This window comes from Podarcis muralis, chromosome 10 (assembly GCF_964188315.1).
Source record: "Podarcis muralis chromosome 10, rPodMur119.hap1.1, whole genome shotgun sequence".
Taxonomy (NCBI): Eukaryota; Metazoa; Chordata; class Lepidosauria; order Squamata; family Lacertidae; genus Podarcis; species Podarcis muralis.
In genome coordinates this window covers 16,459,080-16,479,585 of record NC_135664.1, presented here as the reverse complement: position 1 = coordinate 16,479,585, position 20,506 = coordinate 16,459,080, and the positions used below count along the sequence as shown (strand labels likewise).

Genomic DNA, 20,506 nt, shown 5'->3' with positions numbered 1-20,506 from the left:
TATTTTGAAAAAAAATATATGAGCGAATTCCTATGCCCCACAAATAACCCAGAGATGCATTTTAAATAAAAGGGCACATTCTACTCATGTAAAAACACGCTGATTCTTGGACCGTCCATGGGCTGGATTTAGAAGGCAATTGGGCTGGATCCAGCCCCCGGGCCTTAGTTTGCCTACCCATAACCTTTTCCCCCTTTTTAGTGGTGGGGAGAGGGAGGATCACATGGAAGAAAAGGGTTCAGGGGCTAGAAGGGATTCAGAATGTCATCCGAGGGGCATTACATTGCTTTGTAAAGGGACGCGGGTGGAGCTGTGGGTTAAACCACAGAGCCTAGGACTTGCCGATCAGAAGGTCGGCGGTTCAAATCCCCGTGACGGGGTGAGCTCCCGTTGCTCGGTCCCTGCTCCTGCCAACCTAGCAGTTCGAAAGCACGTCAAAGTGCAAGTAGATAAATAGGTACTGCTCCGTTGGGAAGGTAAACGGTGTTTCCGTGCACTGCTCTAGTTTGCCAGAAGCAGCTTAGTCATGCTGGCCACATGACCTGGAAGCTGTATGCCGGCTCCCTCGGCCAGCAAAGCGAGATGAGCGCCACAACCCCAGAGTCGGTCGCAACTGGACCTAATGGTCAGGGGTCCCTTTACCGAGCCAGTGTGGTGTAGTGGTTAAGAGCGGTAGTCTCGTAATCTGGGGAACTGGGTTCGCGTCTCCGCTCCTCCACATGCAGCTGCTGGGTGACCTTGGGCTAGTCACACTTCTCTGAAGTCTCTCAGCCCCACTCACCTCACAGAGTGTTTGTTGTGGGGGAGGAAGGGAAAGGAGAATGTTAGCCGCTCTGAGACTCCTTAAAGGGAGTGAAAGGCGGGATATCAAATCCAAACTCTTCTTCTTCTTCTTCTTCTTCTTTACATTGCTTTGTGGTTAGCATTTATGGCATTAATGCTCTGCTGCTCTTAGGAGCAATGCTCAGGTCTTCTGGGTCCAGCACACTATTTATATGCAAACCCTTCCTCTGAGGTATGTGATCCTTGGCCAACAAAGTCAACCATGTTGACTACGTCTGCTTATACGAAGTTTGAGGGGGAAATAAATAGCAATATTGTTCCACAAGTATACTCTAAAAGTTGTGTACAGGACTTTAAAACTATATCCAGTGGTACCTTGGTTCTCAAATTTAACCCGTTCCAGAAGTCAGTTCAAAACCAAATCGTTCTAAAACCAGGGCGCGCTTTCCCATAGAAAGTAATGCAAAATGGACTAATCCGTTCCAGACTTAAAAACAACCCCTAATACAGCAATTTAACATGGATTTTACTATCTAACGAGACCATTGATCCATAAAATGAAAGCAATAATCAATATACTGTACTATAAAATAAGACAGTACTACAGAATGGTAAGGTAAAGGTAAAGGGACCCCAGTCGCGAACGACTCTGGGGTTGCGGCGCTCATTTCGCTTTACTGGCCGAGGGAGCCGGCATACAGCTTCCGGGTCATGTGGCCAGCATGAAAGCCGCTTCTGGCGAACCAGAGCAGTGCACGGAAACACTGTTTACCTTCCCACCGGAGCGGTACCTATTTATCTACTTGCACTTTGACATGCTTTCGAACTGCTAGGTTGGCAGGAGCTGGGACCAAGCAATGGGAGCTCATCCTGTCGCGGGGATTCGAACCGCCAACCTTCTGATCGGCAAGCCCTAGGCTCTGTAGAATGGTAGAATGACCCAAAAGCTATTAGTTACTGTAGGACTTTTTTTTTAATGCACGTCAAGCAATGATTCTTGTTTGTGAGGCCCACTCCCCTCAGTCAAAGTTTTCAGGTAACACATATTTCAACTAGGAACGCAACGAAACAGTTCCGACACCACTTGCATAAATAGACATAATACCAAACTCCATTCTCCAGTTGCCAGTTCTTACGTAGCCAAAACAGTACAATCCACACACAAGAGGGAGATATCAGCCAGCTTGAGGGAACCCCAAGGTTTGCAGAAGTATGCAAATATTTAGGAGGTGAAATAGTCTTCAGAGTACCACAAAAAAACTAATCCCAGTGAAGAATGGGCACAGTGTGTGTGTGTGTGTGTGTGTGTGTGTGTGTGTGTTTGTGTGTGTTTGTGTGTGTATAAGATTTTGTTGATTTACAAAAGTGTGCAATGTCTCTCTGACCACAGAATGCCAACTAACTTGGAAGTGAGAAATGGAATCTTCTAGAAGAGGGCTTGACTGGAAACCTGAACAGTCTATAGCGTATTTCACACTGTAATATTTTGTTATAGCCAGGCCCCACCTGACACATCTAGATTCAACATCTATGACAGGCAAATAATTGCCTGTGCATGTATGAAATATTTGCTAGTTAAGAATCCATGGAGATATCAACAACGGAAGTTTTTCCTTGTGGAATTTGTCTTTGGAATTTACCATAGCTCCAATTACAGTCCAAATTAACCCCGGAAACGAGAAATAGCTGTAGCTAGGCAGTGACTCTCTGCTGCAAACATCGTCTACGTGCATCTGGAAACAAGAAAAGGGTGTTCCTGCTTACAAAAGGGATTTTGCTGCCTAAAGCAGAGTAAGGCTGTCATGTCAAAAACTGTCCTCTCTTTTTTGCAAGCTTAGTGTGTCGGTATTTATTTCTTTATTTCGGATATGGAGATTGCGAAGAAGCCAGATTAATTATTTGCGTCTCTCTTCACAACAGATCCCAACACCCGAACAAAGAGACGAATTTGGGGAACGAAGGCAGACAGTTTTTATTATGTCTTTTGTGGTTTTATATCTCGATTTTATTCCGTGAACTGTCCTGACACCCCCTCAGGTATAGGGTGGAATATATTAAATAAATAAATAAATAAATGACGAGAGACTACGTTCTATGCCTAATATTTATTTGTTTGTTTTTCTTTATTGAATTTATAGACTGCCCTATAACCGGGGGTCTCAGGGCGGTTCACAGAATAGATAAAATAAAAAGCAAAAACAAGAGAAATTTTTGGGTCTCAATGGCATCCACCCAAGAGCTCAAATGTGACATTGCTGATGCCCTAACTTTTCCCTCAGATCATCTTCCATACCAGAGGACTGGAGAGTAGCCAATGTAATGCCAATTTTTAATTTAATCTATTCCCCCCCCCCCTTAATGGCTTTCGTAAGAGAAAGGAGGAAAGCCCGGCAGGAAAAGAGAAGGGAAAGATTAACATAAACAATAAAAAGTATTGCTCAAAATCAGGGATGGGAACGTGTGGCCTTCCAGATGTTTATGACAAGAAAGGGACCAAGGTCGTGTGCACCTCAGGGACAAATTTTCTACGTGGGAGGCAGAATGTTGAGTTTGGGAAGTTTGTTTGCTTATGTTTGTTGGTTGCAGAGGAAGTCTGTGTGTGACTCATTGCTCTTTACACCTAATAGCTACACTGGAACGTCTTAACTACAGGTTTGAAGCAATGCCAGTGTAACTTAGCTGGCCCGACGACTGTAGTGGAAGACAGAGGCCTCCAAACGTTGCTTGATTCAGCTCCCATTACCTGCGGCAGAAGGGAATTGAAGATCAACATCATCTGGAGGGAATCGATATCAGATGCTAGGGACAAAATCAAGGACCCTAGCAAGGCTGCCTTATACAGTTTAGGGAAGTTTTTAATGACTGATATTTTAATGTATTTTTAATCTTTTGTTGGAAGGCACCCAGAGTGGCTGGGGAATAAATACAGTGGTACCTCGGGTTACATACGCTTCAGGTTACATATGCTTCAGGTTACAGACTCTGCTAACCCAGAAAGAGTACCTCGGGTTAAGAATTTTGCTTCAGGATGAGAACAGAAATCGTGCTCCAGCGGCGTGGCAGCAGCGGGAGGCCCGATTAGATAAAGTGGTGCTTCAGGTTAAGAACAGTTTCAGGTTAAGAACGGACCTCTGGAACGAATTAAGTACTTAACCCGAGGTACCGAGGTACCACTGTATATTATTATTATTATTATTATTATTATTATTATTATTATTATTCCTGCCTAACCCTTTCAAATGAATCCAGGTCTGCACCTGGGACTTTGGGCAGGCAAAGCATGTTCTCCACCTCTGATCTAAGGTCCCTCCCCAAAGAAAATGAAAGATCTGATCCTAGAAGATCTCTGGCATCTCATCTCGTTCAGCCATAAGGCTGAATTCAGCCCTGGAGCATGGGTGTAGCTGGTAAAGGTAAAGGACCCCTGGACGGTTAAGTCCAGTCGCGAACGACTCTGGGGTTGCAGCGCTCATCTCGCTTTACTGGCTGAGGGAGCCAACGTTTGTCCACAGACAGCTTTCTGGGTCATGTGGCCAGCATGACTACACCGCTTCTGGCGGAACAGAACACCGTGACAGAAACCAGAGCGCACGGAAACACCATTTGCCTTCCCGCCGGAGCGGAACCTATTTATCTACTTGCACTGGTGTGCTTTCGAATTGCTAGGTTGGCAGGAGTTGGGACCGAGCAACGGGAGCTCACCCCTTCATGGGGATTCAAACCACCAACCTTCTGATCGGCAAGCCCAAGGGGCTCAGTGGTTTAGACCACAGTGCCACTGGGGGGGGCAAGGGCGCCAGCTCCCCCCCCCTTGAAGTAAATAAATAAAAATACCTAGCCGACTGACCAACTGGGTCACAGATAGCTCGGTTGTGCCCCCCACATAATATAAATCCTGACACACACACCCAACATAAATCCTGGCTACGCACGTGCCCTGAAGGCTTGTGGTTCGTAGCTTGCTGTCCTGGCCACTGTGTTTCACAATTCAGAGGGAGTGGGGGCAGCTATTGCCCTCATATCTTGCACATGGAGTTATTGGAGACATCTATCTGACCATTGTTAAGATGGTTGCTCCTGGTCCCCATATCTTTCTGCCTTGGGGAGAAAATCAGCATGGGAACGATTGTTTTGGGAAAAGGTAAAGAGATAAGCAGGGTCGCGGGTCGCGGTGTGGGTAAAACCTCAGTGCCTAGGACTTGCCGATCGCATGGTCGGTAGTTCGAATCCCCGCGGCGGGGTGAGCTCCCGTTGCTCGGTCCCAGCTCCTGCCCACCTAGCAGTTCAAAAGCACCCGCAAGTGCAAGTAGATAAATAGGTACCACTTTATAGCGGGAAGGTAACGGCGTTTCCGTGCGCTGCACTGGTGCTGGCTCGCCAGAGCAGCTTTGTCACGCTGGCCACGTGACCCGGAAGTGTCTTCAGACAGCGCTGGCTCCCGGTCTCTTGAGCGAGATGAGCACGCAACTCCAGAGTCGGACACGACTGGCCCGTACGGGCAGGGGTACCTTTACCCTTTACCTTCTATCTATCTATCTATCTATCTATCTATCTATCTATCTATCTATCATCTATCTCTATCTATCTATCTATCTATCATCTATCTATCATCTATCTATCTATCTATCTATCTATCTATCTATCTATCTATCTATCATCTATCTATCTATCTATCATCTCTATCTATCTATCTATCTATCTATCTATCTATCTATCTATCTATCATCTATCATCTATCTATCTAATCTCCTGCATTGCAGGGGGGTGGACTAGATGACTCTCAGGTTCCCGTCCAGCTCTAGAAAGGAACACATAACTGTGTGTCATGTAAGTTGCTGGAAGCTACCTCAAGTGGCTGGGGCAACCCAGTCAGATGGGTGGCATATTATTCTTATTATTACTAATTAGGATCCAGTTGCCATCCTCTTAGCAGTATAATTCAATGTCTGGAGGGGTTGCAGTAAAACCACAAATGGGCCTTGTGAAACCATAAGGGATAACCACTTCATTATGACACAAGCTTTCATGGACCGCAGTCCATTAAACGTGCAATTGCATCTTCCAAAATGGACTGGCGGCCATGAGAATTTAAATGTGCTCACTTTTAAGACAGCAAACAGGATTCTGATCTTAACATCGGATCGCGAATGGTCTGTAGTCTTGTTCTATGTGCTTCCAGGCTCTAGGGGAACAACACCAACCTGGATTTGGTTTCCTTTGGGGGCGGGGGAAACAGTTCTATAATATTTGAATTTATCCACAAATGTACAAATTGAGGACAGGCCTAGGCAGAAGCACAACTTAACACATACAACCAGCAAATTCCACTGCTCCCAGATCAACTCTTCCATTACAGAGATCCAGAACTCAACTCAGTCCTCTTTCTGTGTCTAAAAAAACTGCAGTGCCTTTCCCCCTTGTATATACAGCATTAACCCTTAGCTGGGTTGTTGGGGTGGGGGAGAAAAAGTATGCCCCAGTTTGAAACAAAAGAATGTGAAACCCTCCAGCTATTTCCTAGCTGCTGAGAGAGCATCTAATGCCCATTTAGCCAGCAATCACCCTAATAAAAGAAAAGTATATCCAAACCTGCCTGACTCTTGGATCCCATTAAGAGACAGCACCTGAAGATCTCTGGCTATCAGCATTCATTTTTCAAGCTGAAGACTCTGGGCAGTTATTGCCTTCAATGGGAATAACTCAGTGATAGTGTTACATCCCAGTAGTGATGTATGGAAGTGAGAGCTGGACCATAAAGAAGGCTGATTGCCGAAGAATTGATGCTTTTGAATTATGGTGCTGGAGGAGACTCTTGAGAGTCCCATGGACTGCAAGAAGACCAAACCTATCCATTCTGAAGGAAATCAGCCCTGAGTGCTCACTGGAAGGACAGATCCTGAAGCTGAGGCTCCAATACTTTGGCCACCTCATGAGAAGAAAAGACTCCCTGGAAAAGACCCTGATGTTGGGAAAGATTGAGGGCACAAGGAGAAGGGGACGACAGAGGACAAGATGGCTGGATAGTGTTCACAAAGCTACCAGCATGAGTTTGACCAAACTGTGGGAGGCAGTGGAAGACAGGAGTGCCTGGCGTGCTCTGGTCCATGGGGTCACGAAGAGTTGGACATGACTAAACGACTAAACAACAACAAGTGTTACACTTACTTACGGGAGTCTCACTGTTCCATTTTTGCACTATTCAGATGGAAAACACATCAGGGCTGTAAGGGGGAAGCTGGTATCCTCAGGAAGAACTCTGTCTCTATCATCTATCTATCTCTATCTATCTATCTATCTATCTATCTATCTATCTATCTATCTATCTATCATCTATCTATCTATCTATCTATCTATCTATCTATCATCTATCTATCATCTATCTATTCTATCATCTATCTATCTATCATCTATATCTCTATCATCTAAATGTATATACTGCTTGAATGCAGTAAGATCACAAAGTAGTTTATAAGGAATATTAAAATGATCAATAAAAATAATTAAAAACAGTTAAAGATGATTAAAATGAACAGTAAAATAAATTAAAACACACCTACAGCTATGTGTCTGGAGAGACATGCCCAGTGCTTTTTTTTCCTAAAAAAAGTTTAGTCTCACTTTCCAACTCATATTGAAATACTGCCCCTCAATGAGGCCAAACTTAATGCACAAAATGTTTAGTGGTAGGCGTAAACCCCCCCTGAAAAAAGCACTGGACATGCCTAAACAAAAATGTCTCAAGCAGGGGCCAAAATGTGCTTGATGTCAAGTGGCAAGGAGTTCCAAAGTGTAGGTGCTGAATTTCTTACAACGGCGAAGCAAGTATCACGTGACACCTGGCCAAAACCAGAATAGATTCTGGCTTTGATACTGACATGGAGCTGTGTGATGAGGTCAAGGTGGGCAAGTTCTAATCCCTGTTCAGACATGGCGGTGATCTGGGGCTGGTCACTGATCTCTCATCTACCTCAGGGTTGTTTGTTGTTGTGGTTTTTTTTATAAATACTTTTTATTGAAATATTTTATGTTACAAAAAACAATACAGCCATACTACCACTAAATATAATTAAGAAATAAAAATTACATACATCAATATTTAGTTTGTTATTTGTTATTTACTGTCTTATTTCCTCCCAAGCATTGCATACAAAAACACACATATGTGCAGACACCCACACACCCACACCCACACACAAAATGATAATAATGAAAGTAAATATTTTTTCCCCTTTTATCTTCCAAAATCGTTTCTTCAACTTTGACTTCCTGTCAAGTCCCTTTGCATATATTTTATCTTACATTTGAATGTACACAAAACAATAAACCTTTCTATATAATTTTTCCAATACATTCTGAAAACATAATAAACCCGTTGTCCACCTCCTTTTAGTTCCTTTATCACGCGAATGCTAGCACGGAGTCAAAACTATTATTGTATTTTTGAACATATCTTCTATAACCATCCCATTTTCCCGCAAATTCTTGCTTTGAGTTTCCTCTGAGTTTACTAGTCAGTTGAGCCGCCTCCACCAATTCCTGTAATTTGATTTGCCAGTCTGTTATTTGGTTGTTGTCAGGATAACATGGCGCAAATGCACACCCCACTCGGGCTCTGTGGAGGAAGGATGAGGGTGAGAGAAAGAGAGAGAGAAAATGAACCTTCCTTGCTCAACTTCCTCTCCAATGTGGCCTTAAGGAGGAAAGATGCTTTTAAATGCTCCTCCCTCCCAGGCAGTAATTGTTGACATGACTATAACTCCCATCTGAAGAGTTGGCTTCATCAGAGGCTCAACCCACTTCTCAGCAGCAATGCAGTTCTTCCTTGGCATTTGCCTCCTCTCAGCACTCATAGCCAGAGGTGAGTATCCCATCCTATGGAGGTAGAGTTATATCTCTAGCTAGAGCATCTATATCTATATCTGGATGTGGGCATAATATTATTGGCAGCATCCATCTGTCTGGAAGACAATGGAAGTGTGGACCTTTGTGGTAAAGTCAAGCCAGTTGAGAGCTACAGCGCTCGATGTGGCTGTATCGCAATATTGGATAGACATGTTTTGTTGCAGCTGGGGCAGACGAAGACGTCCGATTGTGTTTATGTATATGTATGTTTACATCTTTGTGCTTGAGAAGCAAGGATGCTCTGACACCCTTTTCTTTAAATATCCCCGGTACGTACTTATTGCTGTTTGCTTCAGAATATTATAGCTCTACAGGAGATAATTGTATGTTGCTTGTTTCTGAATCTGGATGTATCTCTTTTCTGGAATGTAGCTCCCAAGTCCTGTATGACTTTTTGCCAACTATGCAGCCATTGACAGAGATATGCGAGATATAGCCAGCAGCAGTTTCACTGCTGAACTAAACCAATTGTTCTCCCTAAATCCCTGCCACAATGTTTTCCGAGAATTGAACTTATTTTGAGGGCTTTCCAACATAAAAATTGTAGCTGGGAAGATATGATAACCTGACTGCCTCCCCTGCTAATTTAATGCTAATAATATAATATAATATAATATAATATAATATAATATAATATAATATAATATAATATAATATAATATAATACTTGTGTGTGTAATTTCTATCTATTGGAAACATATTGTGTCGCAAAGAACATTCCCCTTCTCCCCTGAATGTCTTGAAGATTTTATGCCCCAGCTTCCATTAAGTCTTATTTCATTAATGTTAAAAAAATAAATTCTGGAAATTATGAACAGCTCCAGGACAAGATCACTCATGAGCCAACAATGTTTTATTTCAAAAATGGTGAATAGACGGAAATTAGACCCGTCTCTTCCTTCTGCCCGTTCCTTCCCCCAATATCCAGTGCAACTCACCATGTTGTGTGCTTTTCTATACCTTAATTTTACCTAAAGGATACAATCTCCCACTACGTTTCCAAGCACAATTCAAAGTGTGGCTGCTGACCTTTAAAGCCCTAAACGGCCTCGGAGCCTGAAGGAGCGCCTCCACCCCCATCGTTCAGCCCAGATACTGAGGTCCAGCGCCAAGGGCCTTCTGGCAGTTCCCTTGCTGCGAGAAGCCAAGTTACAGGGAACCAGGCAGAGGGCCTTCTTGGTAGTGGCACCTGCCCTGTGGAACGCCCTCCCATCAGACGCCAAAGAAATAAACAACTACCAGACTTTTAGAAGACATCTGAAGGCAGCCCTGTTTAGGGAAGCTTTTAATGTTTGATGTATTACAGTATTTTAATATTTTTTTGGAAGCCGCCCAGAGTGGCTGGGGAAGCCCAGCCAGATGGGTGGGGTATAAATAATATATTATTATTATTATTATTATTATTATTATTATTATTATTATTATTATTATCTCAGTTAGAAAGTAATTCTAAGCTTCCAAACAGAGCAACCAACAAGCTGTTGAATGCTGGACGCCTGCCTCTCCACTGGCGGGTGGCGGAGGGGTGGGGGTCAAATGGGCGGAGAGGGAGACCTCCCCAGTTTAGCAGCAGAGAATGGGGGGTTGTTCCTGTAACACTGGTGGTGATGGTCCTGAAAATGCATTATGGTGGGCAGTCAGGAGAGACCTCTCAGTTCCCTGATATGCCCCTGGAAATGTCAAAAAAGGACCTGAGGCTTTGGAGCCAGTGTATTTTGCCTCTCGGTTTAAATCATGGGTTGGCAAACTAAGGCCCTTGGGTCGGATCAGGCTCAATTGCCTTCTGGATCTGGCCTGTGGACGGTCTTGGAATCGCCGCTTGGATCGCCAGTGTGCGCATTCTTGCCCTCTCCCTCCCACAGCGGCAGCGCCTCCTCCCTCCCTCCTCCTGGCTTCTCCCTGCCCTGCCTAGAGGAGGAAGGGGGCTGGGCTTTGGTGGTGCCAGTAGCAGCAGTGCTCGAGCGGCCGCCATTTTAAGCAGCCCCTCTCTGGAGCCCTTTCGTGTGCCGCTCATCGTCCCGCCGCCAGCCCCTGCCGCTCACAAGACACAGGTAAGCAGCCACCGGGGCTTGTCTGGTGCTGTGGAAAAGGGAGGGGAGAGTCATAGGGGGGTGGCTTATAGTCCAGCTCCCCGCAAGCTCTGAGGGACAGTGGACCGACCCCCTGCTGAAAAAGTTTGCTGACCCCTGATTTAAATGGTAGGGAAAATGGAAAATTCATCCCTCTACCTTCTGCCCCGGTTGGTGCAGTTCCTCTGCCACAGATTCTCACCCCGCCCTTGCCGCCACCTTAGGATTGTGCTTTTATTTTACTGGCTAAATGTAACTTCCAGATTCTGCAATAGGATGCCGCTGAATACAGTGGTACCTCGGGTTAAGTACTTAATTCATTCTGGAGGTCTGTTCTTAACCTGAGGTACCACTTTAGCTGGGGACACAGGTGGCGCTGTGGGTTAAACCACAGAGCCTAGGACTTGCTGATCAAGTCGGCGGTTTGAATCCCCGCGACGGGGTGAGCTCCCGTTGCTCGGTCCCTGCTCCTGCCAACCTAGCAGTTCGAAAGCACCCCCAAGTGCAAGTAGATAAATAGGAACCGCTCTGGCGGGAAGGTAAGTGGCATTTCCATGCGCTGCTCTGGTTCACCAGAAGCGGCTTAGTCATGCTGGCCACATGATCCGGAAGCTGGCTCCCTCAGCCAATAAAGCGAGATGAGCACTGCAACCCCAGAGTCGATCACGACTGGACCTAATGGTCAGGGGTCCCTTTACCTTTACCTTACCACTTTAGCTAATGGGGCCTCCCGCTGCCACCATGCGATTTCTGTTCTCATCCTGAAGCAAAGTTCTTTACCCGGTACTATTTCTGGGTTAGCGGAGTCTGTAACCTGAACCGTCTGTAACCTGAACCGTCTGTAACCCAAGGTACCACTGTACTACGGAGTGGGGTTATAGCCTTCATGCTCTGTTTGTGGAGTTAGCCAGGGTGTTGGTCAGGCACTGTGGGAAGCAGGATATGGGAATAGGTAGACTTTTGATGCAATCCAGTCTTCATATGTTGTTATGTTCCTAATTTTCTAGAAGACAATACATTCCAGTTATTATATATTGCATCATGTGTATATGTGTGTGTTTCAGCAAGAAAAATGGAGTGAACAGCCACATGGTTATCTCTGCATCTGTTTTGAAGTCAATGGTTTATCACTTTAAAAAAATAAAAATATTTTTACTGTTGTTGTTGCTTCTTAAACTGCTTTGCAGAGCTGTGTATGCCATGCAGCCAGATCTTCTCCCCCCTAGGAAAAACCTGTTGCCTTCAGGCACATTAGGAAACACTGGCCCATGATTAGCATTGAATTAACTACCATTCCAATTGTCCTCCACGCATAGAATGGTGGAGGCACCATTGCCTCAGGCCACAAACATGTTCTGGGCTGGCCCTGTGCAGAATAAATTATGCAAATTCGTGCAAACATACCTTATTTACAAAACGTCGCTGGTCTCAGGATGCTACTTTTTCCCTGCAAGACTTAAGGTAATTTGCTTTGTTTTGAAGCTTAAGAGTTATACACAGTTCTGTCAACAATCCGGCGAATTAGCCTAAATTTGGAAACAATGACTCACCCAAAGCCAGCAAAAATGTTTATTAGCTGTTGCTGAACAGGTACGTGAACCAGGTGAGCAGGTTTTGGCTATTGGCAATGTGGTCAAGTCAACTTAAGAGACGGATGGTGGTGGAACTCATCCCCTGTCTCTGAAACTGATGAAAATCGAAAGAAGCCCCTCAAGGTGTTTTCCTAATATATGTGAGGTCAGAAGATGGCCTCTGTATCTTGGCTTGCATAGCTTTAAGTTTATGCAAATGCTAGGAATTAATTATACCCAGTCTACATTCCACCACCCCCCCTTCTCAAAAGCATGTGAAACTGTGTACACACACCCATAACTTAAGTATGGGGACTGGTTTTGATCCTGTCAGACAAGTGCATCTGGTCTGAGAGGAAACTTCATCCTTCAAAGCTATTTAGGTCTGGACATTTCCTTCCCTGGAAAAACAGAGAGAGGTACAGAGAAATCACTGGAAACTAGTTAAATCCAACTGACATAATATATTTCCTTTCTTTTTCTTTTTCCTTTTCCAGGGACTGCTTTACAATGTGAAGCTTGCACAGGCCTAGGCCAAAACTGCACTGGTGAAGTGGTGACTTGCCCCCAAGACCACAATTTCTGTGGCATCACTTTGTTTGAAAGTGAACTTTTTGAAGGTATTCATGATTTATTATTTATTTATTTATTTGTGTCAGCGGTGGAATGCATCCATGATTTGTTGTTGCGTATTGGTGAGGGTTTACTATTGGTGCCTCTGCCACTGGAAGGCCTGCAGATGACTGTCTAATTAAGGGTCTCATCTGTGGTGGCCCCCTCTCTCCATGGTAATTCTCTACCTTAGCAGAACCAATCAACTAGGGGTGCAACACTTTCCTTTTTAAAAGAGCTCACACTGGGGAGAGCAATACTAACTAGGAAAATATGGCTGGAAAATATTCACCAGGTTTACACCAGTGTAAGCCATTTACACTGGGGCAGGGGAATAGATCCCATGCTAATCCCTCCAACTGGTGTAACTGGGGATGAGGAGTGAACTGTTAGGTGACCATCAGGACTTTTACAAAGGACAAACCATGGTTACAGCTCATGGTTACAATAAACCATGATTAGCCTGGAGACAACTAAACCATGAGTCCAGGCTCTGTCGACACACTAAACCAAGGCATGCTCATCTCAGCTTGGTACAGCAGCAGAATGACTGTGGTTTTAGACTTTTGTATTTTGTTGTGCTGCATATTATTTTATTGCACCATGGTTAATTTTGTTAAGCGTTTCAGAGTGCAATATTGGCAGGGAAGGGGATGGTGGAGTCGGTATGACGCAGAGGTTACAGAGTTGGGCTAACTCTCAGCTTAATCTACCTCACAGGCTTGTTGTGAAGTTGAAATAGAAAGGGGATTAATTATGTGTGCTGCTTCAAACTCCTTTTTTAAAAGCTGGGAGGCAATTGTGGTAAATCAATACATAAGAATAAAATTATTTTTTCAGAAATGTAAAGACATAGTATCATTGTGCGAGGGGGCTGACCGCAGGGGCCTTTAGTTTTCCCAGTTCTCAGTAATATATGGTTTTATAGAAATGATTGGCTTTTGAGCCTCTGTGCTATGTGCATTATCCTCATCATCTGATAGGAAGTCTCACATCTTTCTCCCCATACCCTCTTGCAGAAAATGTAAAGGTTAATGGCATTATTAAGAACTGTGTCCCATCCAATTACTGCGAAGTCGGTTCTGCTGATATTAACTTGGGTAAAAAGAGAAGATCGAGGACCAGTGTCTCCTGCTGTAAGACGGATGCTTGCAATACAGCCTTTCCTGCCAAATGTAGGTATCAGTTTGTATTTTCCTTTTCTGGTCCCTTTTGCACACCCAACTGTATACATGCCTTTGGAGCTTTTGCATGTTCAGACCTTTAAACCTCCCCCTTAAATAAATTCACACAAGACTCAAATTTTGGTTTGGTTTTTGGCAGAATTTAGGCCACAACTTTATTGATTACAGTGGTACCTCAGGTTAAGTACTTAATTCATTCCGGAGGTCCGTTCTTAACCTGAAACTGTTCTTAACCTGAAGCACCACTTTAGCTAATGGGGCCTCCTGCTGCCGCCGCACCACCGGAGCACAATTTCTGTTCTCATCCTGAAGCAAAGTTCTTAACCCGAGGTACTATTTCTGGGTTAGCAGAGTCTGCAACCTGAAGCGTATGTAACCTGAAGTGTATGTAACCCAAGGTACCACTGTACAGCAAGTGAGTGGTTGCATAGGCTCTGCTTCGACTAGCTCCCTGCACTGTTGCAGGTAGCGCTGACTGAGGGCACCAGCATAGGTCAGCCTAGGGTGAACACCTCGATAAGTGGAAAGTCGGGAACAGGCTATGTCCACCACCCAGATATCCCCCTGGACTCAGGCACGGGCACAACCCCCTCTCAGTGGTTGACCAAACCACTGAGTCCCTGGATTCCTTAAACAGAATACCCTTCACATAGGGATTGCGAGAGTGTTCCTCCATCCCTATCACCTGAACCAGAACCTATCCGCAACCTTACAAGTTGTATTGATTTGCTACGCAGCAGGTGAAACCCAAATGGCAACAGCCAATCAGCCTAGTGGGGAAAATTCCTGCTGTGCCCCTGTCCCAACGACAGACGACACACGACAACATAGCAAGGTCAAGTGCAAAGCCCTAAATATAAGGAGAGGTGGGTGGGTATTCCGATGCACGAGCTGAAAGAGGAAGCTCTGGGTCACGTGCATAGGTATATATAGGTCCCTTGATCCGTTTAGCTTGCGTCCCATTGGCCTGATTAAGCCCAGCATCAAGGGACCTACCAATTGGATGTTGTGGCTGTCCAATCTTATCCACCCACAACACAGGGTTTGGTTGCCAGGTCTCACCGCAACACGTGCCGTCTTTGAGGGAGGACCCGATTTGTTTAAAGTCCGGTTGCTAGGACAGGCTGGGCTGAGGCATTTCCCCTCTCCCTTTATCAGTATTTATCAGATATATGACCCTCAGACAACATCTCAAGGGCTTTCTGGGGCTCATTGTTCACTCACTGCTCCATTGGCTAGGCTAAACCATTGCTATCCCAAGAGATTGCTTTATACTGCATGTGCCTTGGCATCCAGTTTGCATTTTACACCCAACATGGTGTTATAGGAATTCTGAGGTCATATATATATATATATATATATATATATATATATATATATATATAGTAAATCCTCATAAATGTACAAGGCAAACACATACCTAAGTATATAAACCACGGGTCTGAAATAGTACAGGAGAACAATCCTGAGGCCATTTTGACTCTCCCAAATTGACCTCTGCAAGGAGGAAGGAAATGGGAAAACCTCCCCATTGTCTCTTTGCTCAAGGACATATCTGTGTAAGAATAGGGTGAGCCTGTGACCTGGATTCACGAACCGGGTATTTACCATCACAAAAGAATGGCCAGAATGCCCAGGTAAAAGCAAACAGTGACCATTATCAGGTATCCTGGCAGACAGGTTTTCTGCTGTAGGCCACCCCTTCAGTGATGTATGTTTGATGTTTTTGGGGGTAGTCTTGAGCTACAGGGTGGCAATTTCAAAAGTCTGCATAAGAGCTTGCACACCAATGTTCTGGGTTCCTCCTCCCTCCTGCGTGGCGGGGTGAGGACCCTGTTGCAACAGTTTAATAAAGATCAGGCTTACTAGCTGCCTTGCTTCTCGATATTGTCCGGTTGGCCTCTGCTATTTTCTCCTACTGATAGAGAACCTACATAAGGACTCTGTACTGGATCTTGGGTACCCCATAAGGGGGAAAAAGCAGTTTTTTCTTATAACAATGGGGAAGTGGCAGAAAATGGGGTCCCCTTGGTCAGTTCCCTCCTCCTTGGAATTTCTAGCTTAATGTAAGCTAGAAATTATTATGTGTGGCACCTGCCCTGTGGAACACCCTCCCAGCAGATGTCAAGACAATAAACAACTACCATATTTTTTGCTCTATAAGACTCACTTTTTCCCTCCTAAAAAGTAAGGGGAAATGTGTGTGCGTCTTATGGAGCGAATGCAGGCTGCGCAGCTATCCCAGAAGCCAGAACAGCAAGAGGGATTGCTGCTTTCACTGCGCAGCGATCCCTCTTGCTGTTCTGGCTTCTGAGATTCAGAATGTTTTTTTTTTCTTGTTTTCCTCTTCCAAAAACTAGGTGCCTCTTGTGGTCTGGTGTGTCTTATAGAGCGAAAAATACAGTATTTTACTTTTAAAAGACAACCGAAGGTGGCCCTGTTTCGGGAAGTTTTTAATGTCTGACGCTGTATTGTTTTTAATATTTGGTTAGAAGCCGCCCAGAGTGGCTGGGGAAACCCAGCCAGATGGGCGGGGCATAAATAATAAATTATTATAAATTATTAAATTATTATTAGTCGTACTTTACAACTCTTTTTCTCATGCCACTGTTTAGCACAGTTATATTTGCAGCACCCAGTAATGTTCTCAGGAAGTTGACTTTTTCTCTCTTGGTTCAGTGAAGCGTCTGGAGACCAAACTCAACGGCCTTCGCTGCCCAGCCTGCTATGCTTCCTTTTCTGATTCATGCAGTGATGAAACAGTGGATTGTGTTGGATCTGAATCTCACTGCATTGACTTAGCTGGATTCATACATACAGGTAATTTATTCATTCCCATGCATGCGTTTGGTTTGGGTTCTTTTGGACTTCGCTCATTATCTTCATATCATCAACACAGTTCAGATGCCTTAAAAAAAAATATCTGGCATGGCACTTCAAGAAGTTCAGACTATTTACGGTACATTTCCCTCAATGCCTTGGAACAATGCCATAGTGGGAACGCTGTTGGAAATGAAAATGGCAGTTGGACCCAATTCCCTGGTTCTTTTTGGAATATTGCTGCTGCCACCTTCCCTCACCACCACATCAAGTATGGGTCCACCAACAAAGAATAGTTCCAGAAGGCACTTGCCAGGGCCCCCTCAAACTTTTGTATTAGTCCTACTTCACCAGCTCAGAAATATGGGGGAGCAAAACAGTGGTAAATTCTCTTTACTGTGCTGCTGAATGCAACAGATGGCTCTCAGCTTCCCATGTCAATTTATGCCCACGGGAATAAATTCTCTTTCGGTTTCGCTGCGAATGAAATTCTAATTTTATTTTTTAAAATTATTACATTTATATCCCACCTTCCTTCCAAAACATGTAAGCTCTACCCAGACTCACACTTGCTTAGCACTGGGAAATGGACTGAATTTATTAACTTCCAATTAAGCATGAGATATCAGTTGAATTGGGACGCGGGTGGCGCTGTGGGTTAAAGCCTCAGTGCCTAGGACTTGCCGATCGAAAGGTCGGCGGTTCGAATCCCCGCGGCGGGGTGCGCTCCCGTTGCTCGGTCCCAGCGCCTGCCAACCTAGCAGTTCGAAAGCACCCCCGGGTGCAAGTAGATAAATAGGGACCGCTTACTAGCGGGAAGGAAAACAGCGTTCCGTGTGCTGCGCTGGCTCGCCAGATGCAGCTTGTCACGCTGGCCACGTGACCCGGAAGTGTCTGCGGACAGCGCTGGCCCCCGGCCTCTTGAGTGAGATGGGCGCACAACCCTAGAGTCTGGCAAGACTGGCCCGTACGGGCAGGGGTACCTTTACCTTTACTATCAGTTGAATTAGCCAAGGCACCAAGGTTGTTCCTTTGATTATGGGCTGTTCTGTTCTGTTGATTCTGATGTCTACTGTGTTGTTGTTTTCGTTTGCTGTGTTGTTGTTTTTTTAATGCAACTTGTGTCCGGATTTTACTTCTTCAAATATGGCAACCCTACTATAAAAAAAGGTAAAGATAAAGGTAATGCACACGAAAGCTCATACCAATAACTAACTTAGTTGGTCTCTAAGGTGCTGCTGGAAGGAATTTTTTAATTTTGCTTCGACTATGGCAGACCAACACGGCTACCTATCTGTAAAGGACCCCACACAGTTAAGTCCAGTCATGAACGACTTTGGGGTTGTGGCGTTCATCTCGCTTTACAGGCCGAGAGAGCCGACATTTGTCCGCAGACAGTTTTTCCGGGTCATGTGGCCAGCATGACTAAGCCGCTTCTGGTGAAACCAGAGCAGCGCACGGAAACGCCGTTTGCCTTCCCGCCGGAGCAGAACCTATTTATCTACTTGCACTTTGACGTGCTTTCGAACTGCTAGGTTGGCAGGAGCAGGGACCGAGCAACGGGAGCTCGCCCCGTCATGGGGTTTCGAACCGCTGACCTTCTAACCGGCAAGCCCAAGGCTCAGTGGTTTACACCACAGCGCCACCAATGTATAAAGCAACACAATAAATATTATTCTATTCTACATTGCTGTAGTATTGCCTTTGTGAGCTGCCTTGCAACTTTTAGGAAAGAGGCAGGATATCAGTCTATCCAAACAAAATAAAAATTCCCAGAAAATCTGCCCTCTGCTCTTGAAAGTGTAAGAGTGACGTGCAGTGGATCTTTAGATGATCAACTGCCGCCCTCTTGTGGCTGACAACCACCTTATTATATTTTCTCTTTCCAATACCAGGTGAAGCTACCGGGAAAATTGCTATGAAGGGTTGTGCTACACCTGCCGTCTGCGCTCCTATTTTGGGAGGGGCAGCAACATTTACGGGGATCAGTTCGGCCATCACGAACCTTGAATGCAGAGCGGCCTCCGGCAGCACAGCCAATATGCCTCTTGGACCAACTGGATTCCTCCTTTCCGCCCTTGTTGGTTTTTTCCTCATGAAGCTCTGTTCTTAACTTACAATCTGTGTGCATTAACAAACGGATGGAGGTGCTAAGCTGAGGCTTGTGTTAAAAGCTTGACAAGTCTCTCTTAGCATAACTGGATTACCTGAGCATTTGTTCTTTCATGTGTTAGGGACTAAGGGGCAACCGCTGATTCCAGTTAATTGATCAACCTATCAATGAAAGTGAGAATCGCAGCCGCAGGTGTACTAAAGAATGAGTAGAGTGCTTTCCTCTCCATGATGAAGGCCTGTTTCACAGACTTTGGACTTTGGCCAGATGAACTAAGCAGGTAACATTCATGTCATCAACACCAAGCACTAAAGCCAATGCAAGTCCGACCTCTACATCAGCTTTCACCTGCATGTTCTAAAGGAATATGTGCCAACACCTAATTGACATTTAACAACAATGGCAAACCGATTAAACATTTGATTGATTAACAATTTGGCTCCTTACCCATTCTTCTGCCTGACCAATCTGTTAAATAGCAAAATCAATAGTAAAATAAAAAACAAAACCAGGGAATATTGATTCATTTCTTGTTTGTTTAAGCTTTGGGGAGGTTATGAACCTTCTGTGTGTGTTTTACACACAGATTTTTTGGATTTCCAATCAATATGATTGTTTGATACGTTGCAACAATTATCAATTGTACTTCACATTTTAGTTACTTCATGCTGAAACACAAGGGAAGGGCATTCGTGTTAACTAAATGGGCTTGTAAAATAGCTGGAAAATGCTCTTAAAGTAAAGGTAAATGGGCCCTGACCATTAGGTCCAGTCATGGCCAACTCTGGGGTTGTGGCGCTCATCTTGCTTTATTGGCCGAGGGAGCTGGCGTACAGCTTCTGGGTCATGTGGCCAGCACGACTAAGCCGCTTCTGGCGAACCAGAGCAGCGCACGGAAATGCCGTTTACCTTCCCGCCGGAGTGGTACCTATTTATCTACTTGCACTTTGACGTGCTTTCGAACTGCTAGGTTGGCAGGAGCAGGGACCAAGCAACGGGAGCTCACCCCATCGCGGGGATTCGAACCACCGACCTTCTGATTGGCAAGTACTAGGCTCTGTGGTTTAACCCACAGCACCACCCACGTCCCTGTGGAAAAGGCTCTTAATTGATCCAATTGCTTTAAAGTATTTTTACAGAGCCCGTAAGTTCTGAACATGGCATGAAATGCATGTCCATTTCCATTTGCTCATGGCCCCAAATTGGATCATTCCACATGTGGTGGGTTCTCAGAATCAGACTTCAGCCTGGTTCATCCCTGTACCATGTAAAAAATGTTTAGGATGAAACTAGGCTCACCTGAGTAAATATGTATGGCCCGTTCATGTAGCGTCTGATGCTATAGCATTGTTGAAAATATGTGCATTTGGACCTCACTGATGTTTCGATGGGAGACCACAGGAAGCAGCACTGAATTCCCAAAAAGTTCAACAGGATAGCAGCCTGGGACCA

The 20,506-nt window shown here is 44.9% G+C and overlaps 1 protein-coding gene across 1 annotated transcript; it reads left to right on the top strand.

Annotated features, from left to right (window-relative positions):
- Positions 1-8,449: 8,449 nt before the first annotated feature.
- On the top strand, positions 8,450-19,560 carry LOC114605554 (phospholipase A2 inhibitor and Ly6/PLAUR domain-containing protein-like). The gene is made up of 5 exons (XM_028746941.2): positions 8,450-8,641; positions 12,823-12,945; positions 13,957-14,112; positions 16,801-16,941; positions 18,837-19,560. The coding sequence occupies exons 1-5, from the start codon at positions 8,593-8,595 to the stop codon at positions 19,052-19,054; spliced, it is 687 nt and encodes a 228-aa protein (XP_028602774.2). The 5' UTR covers positions 8,450-8,592; the 3' UTR covers positions 19,055-19,560.
- The last annotated feature ends 946 nt before the right edge of the window (positions 19,561-20,506 follow it).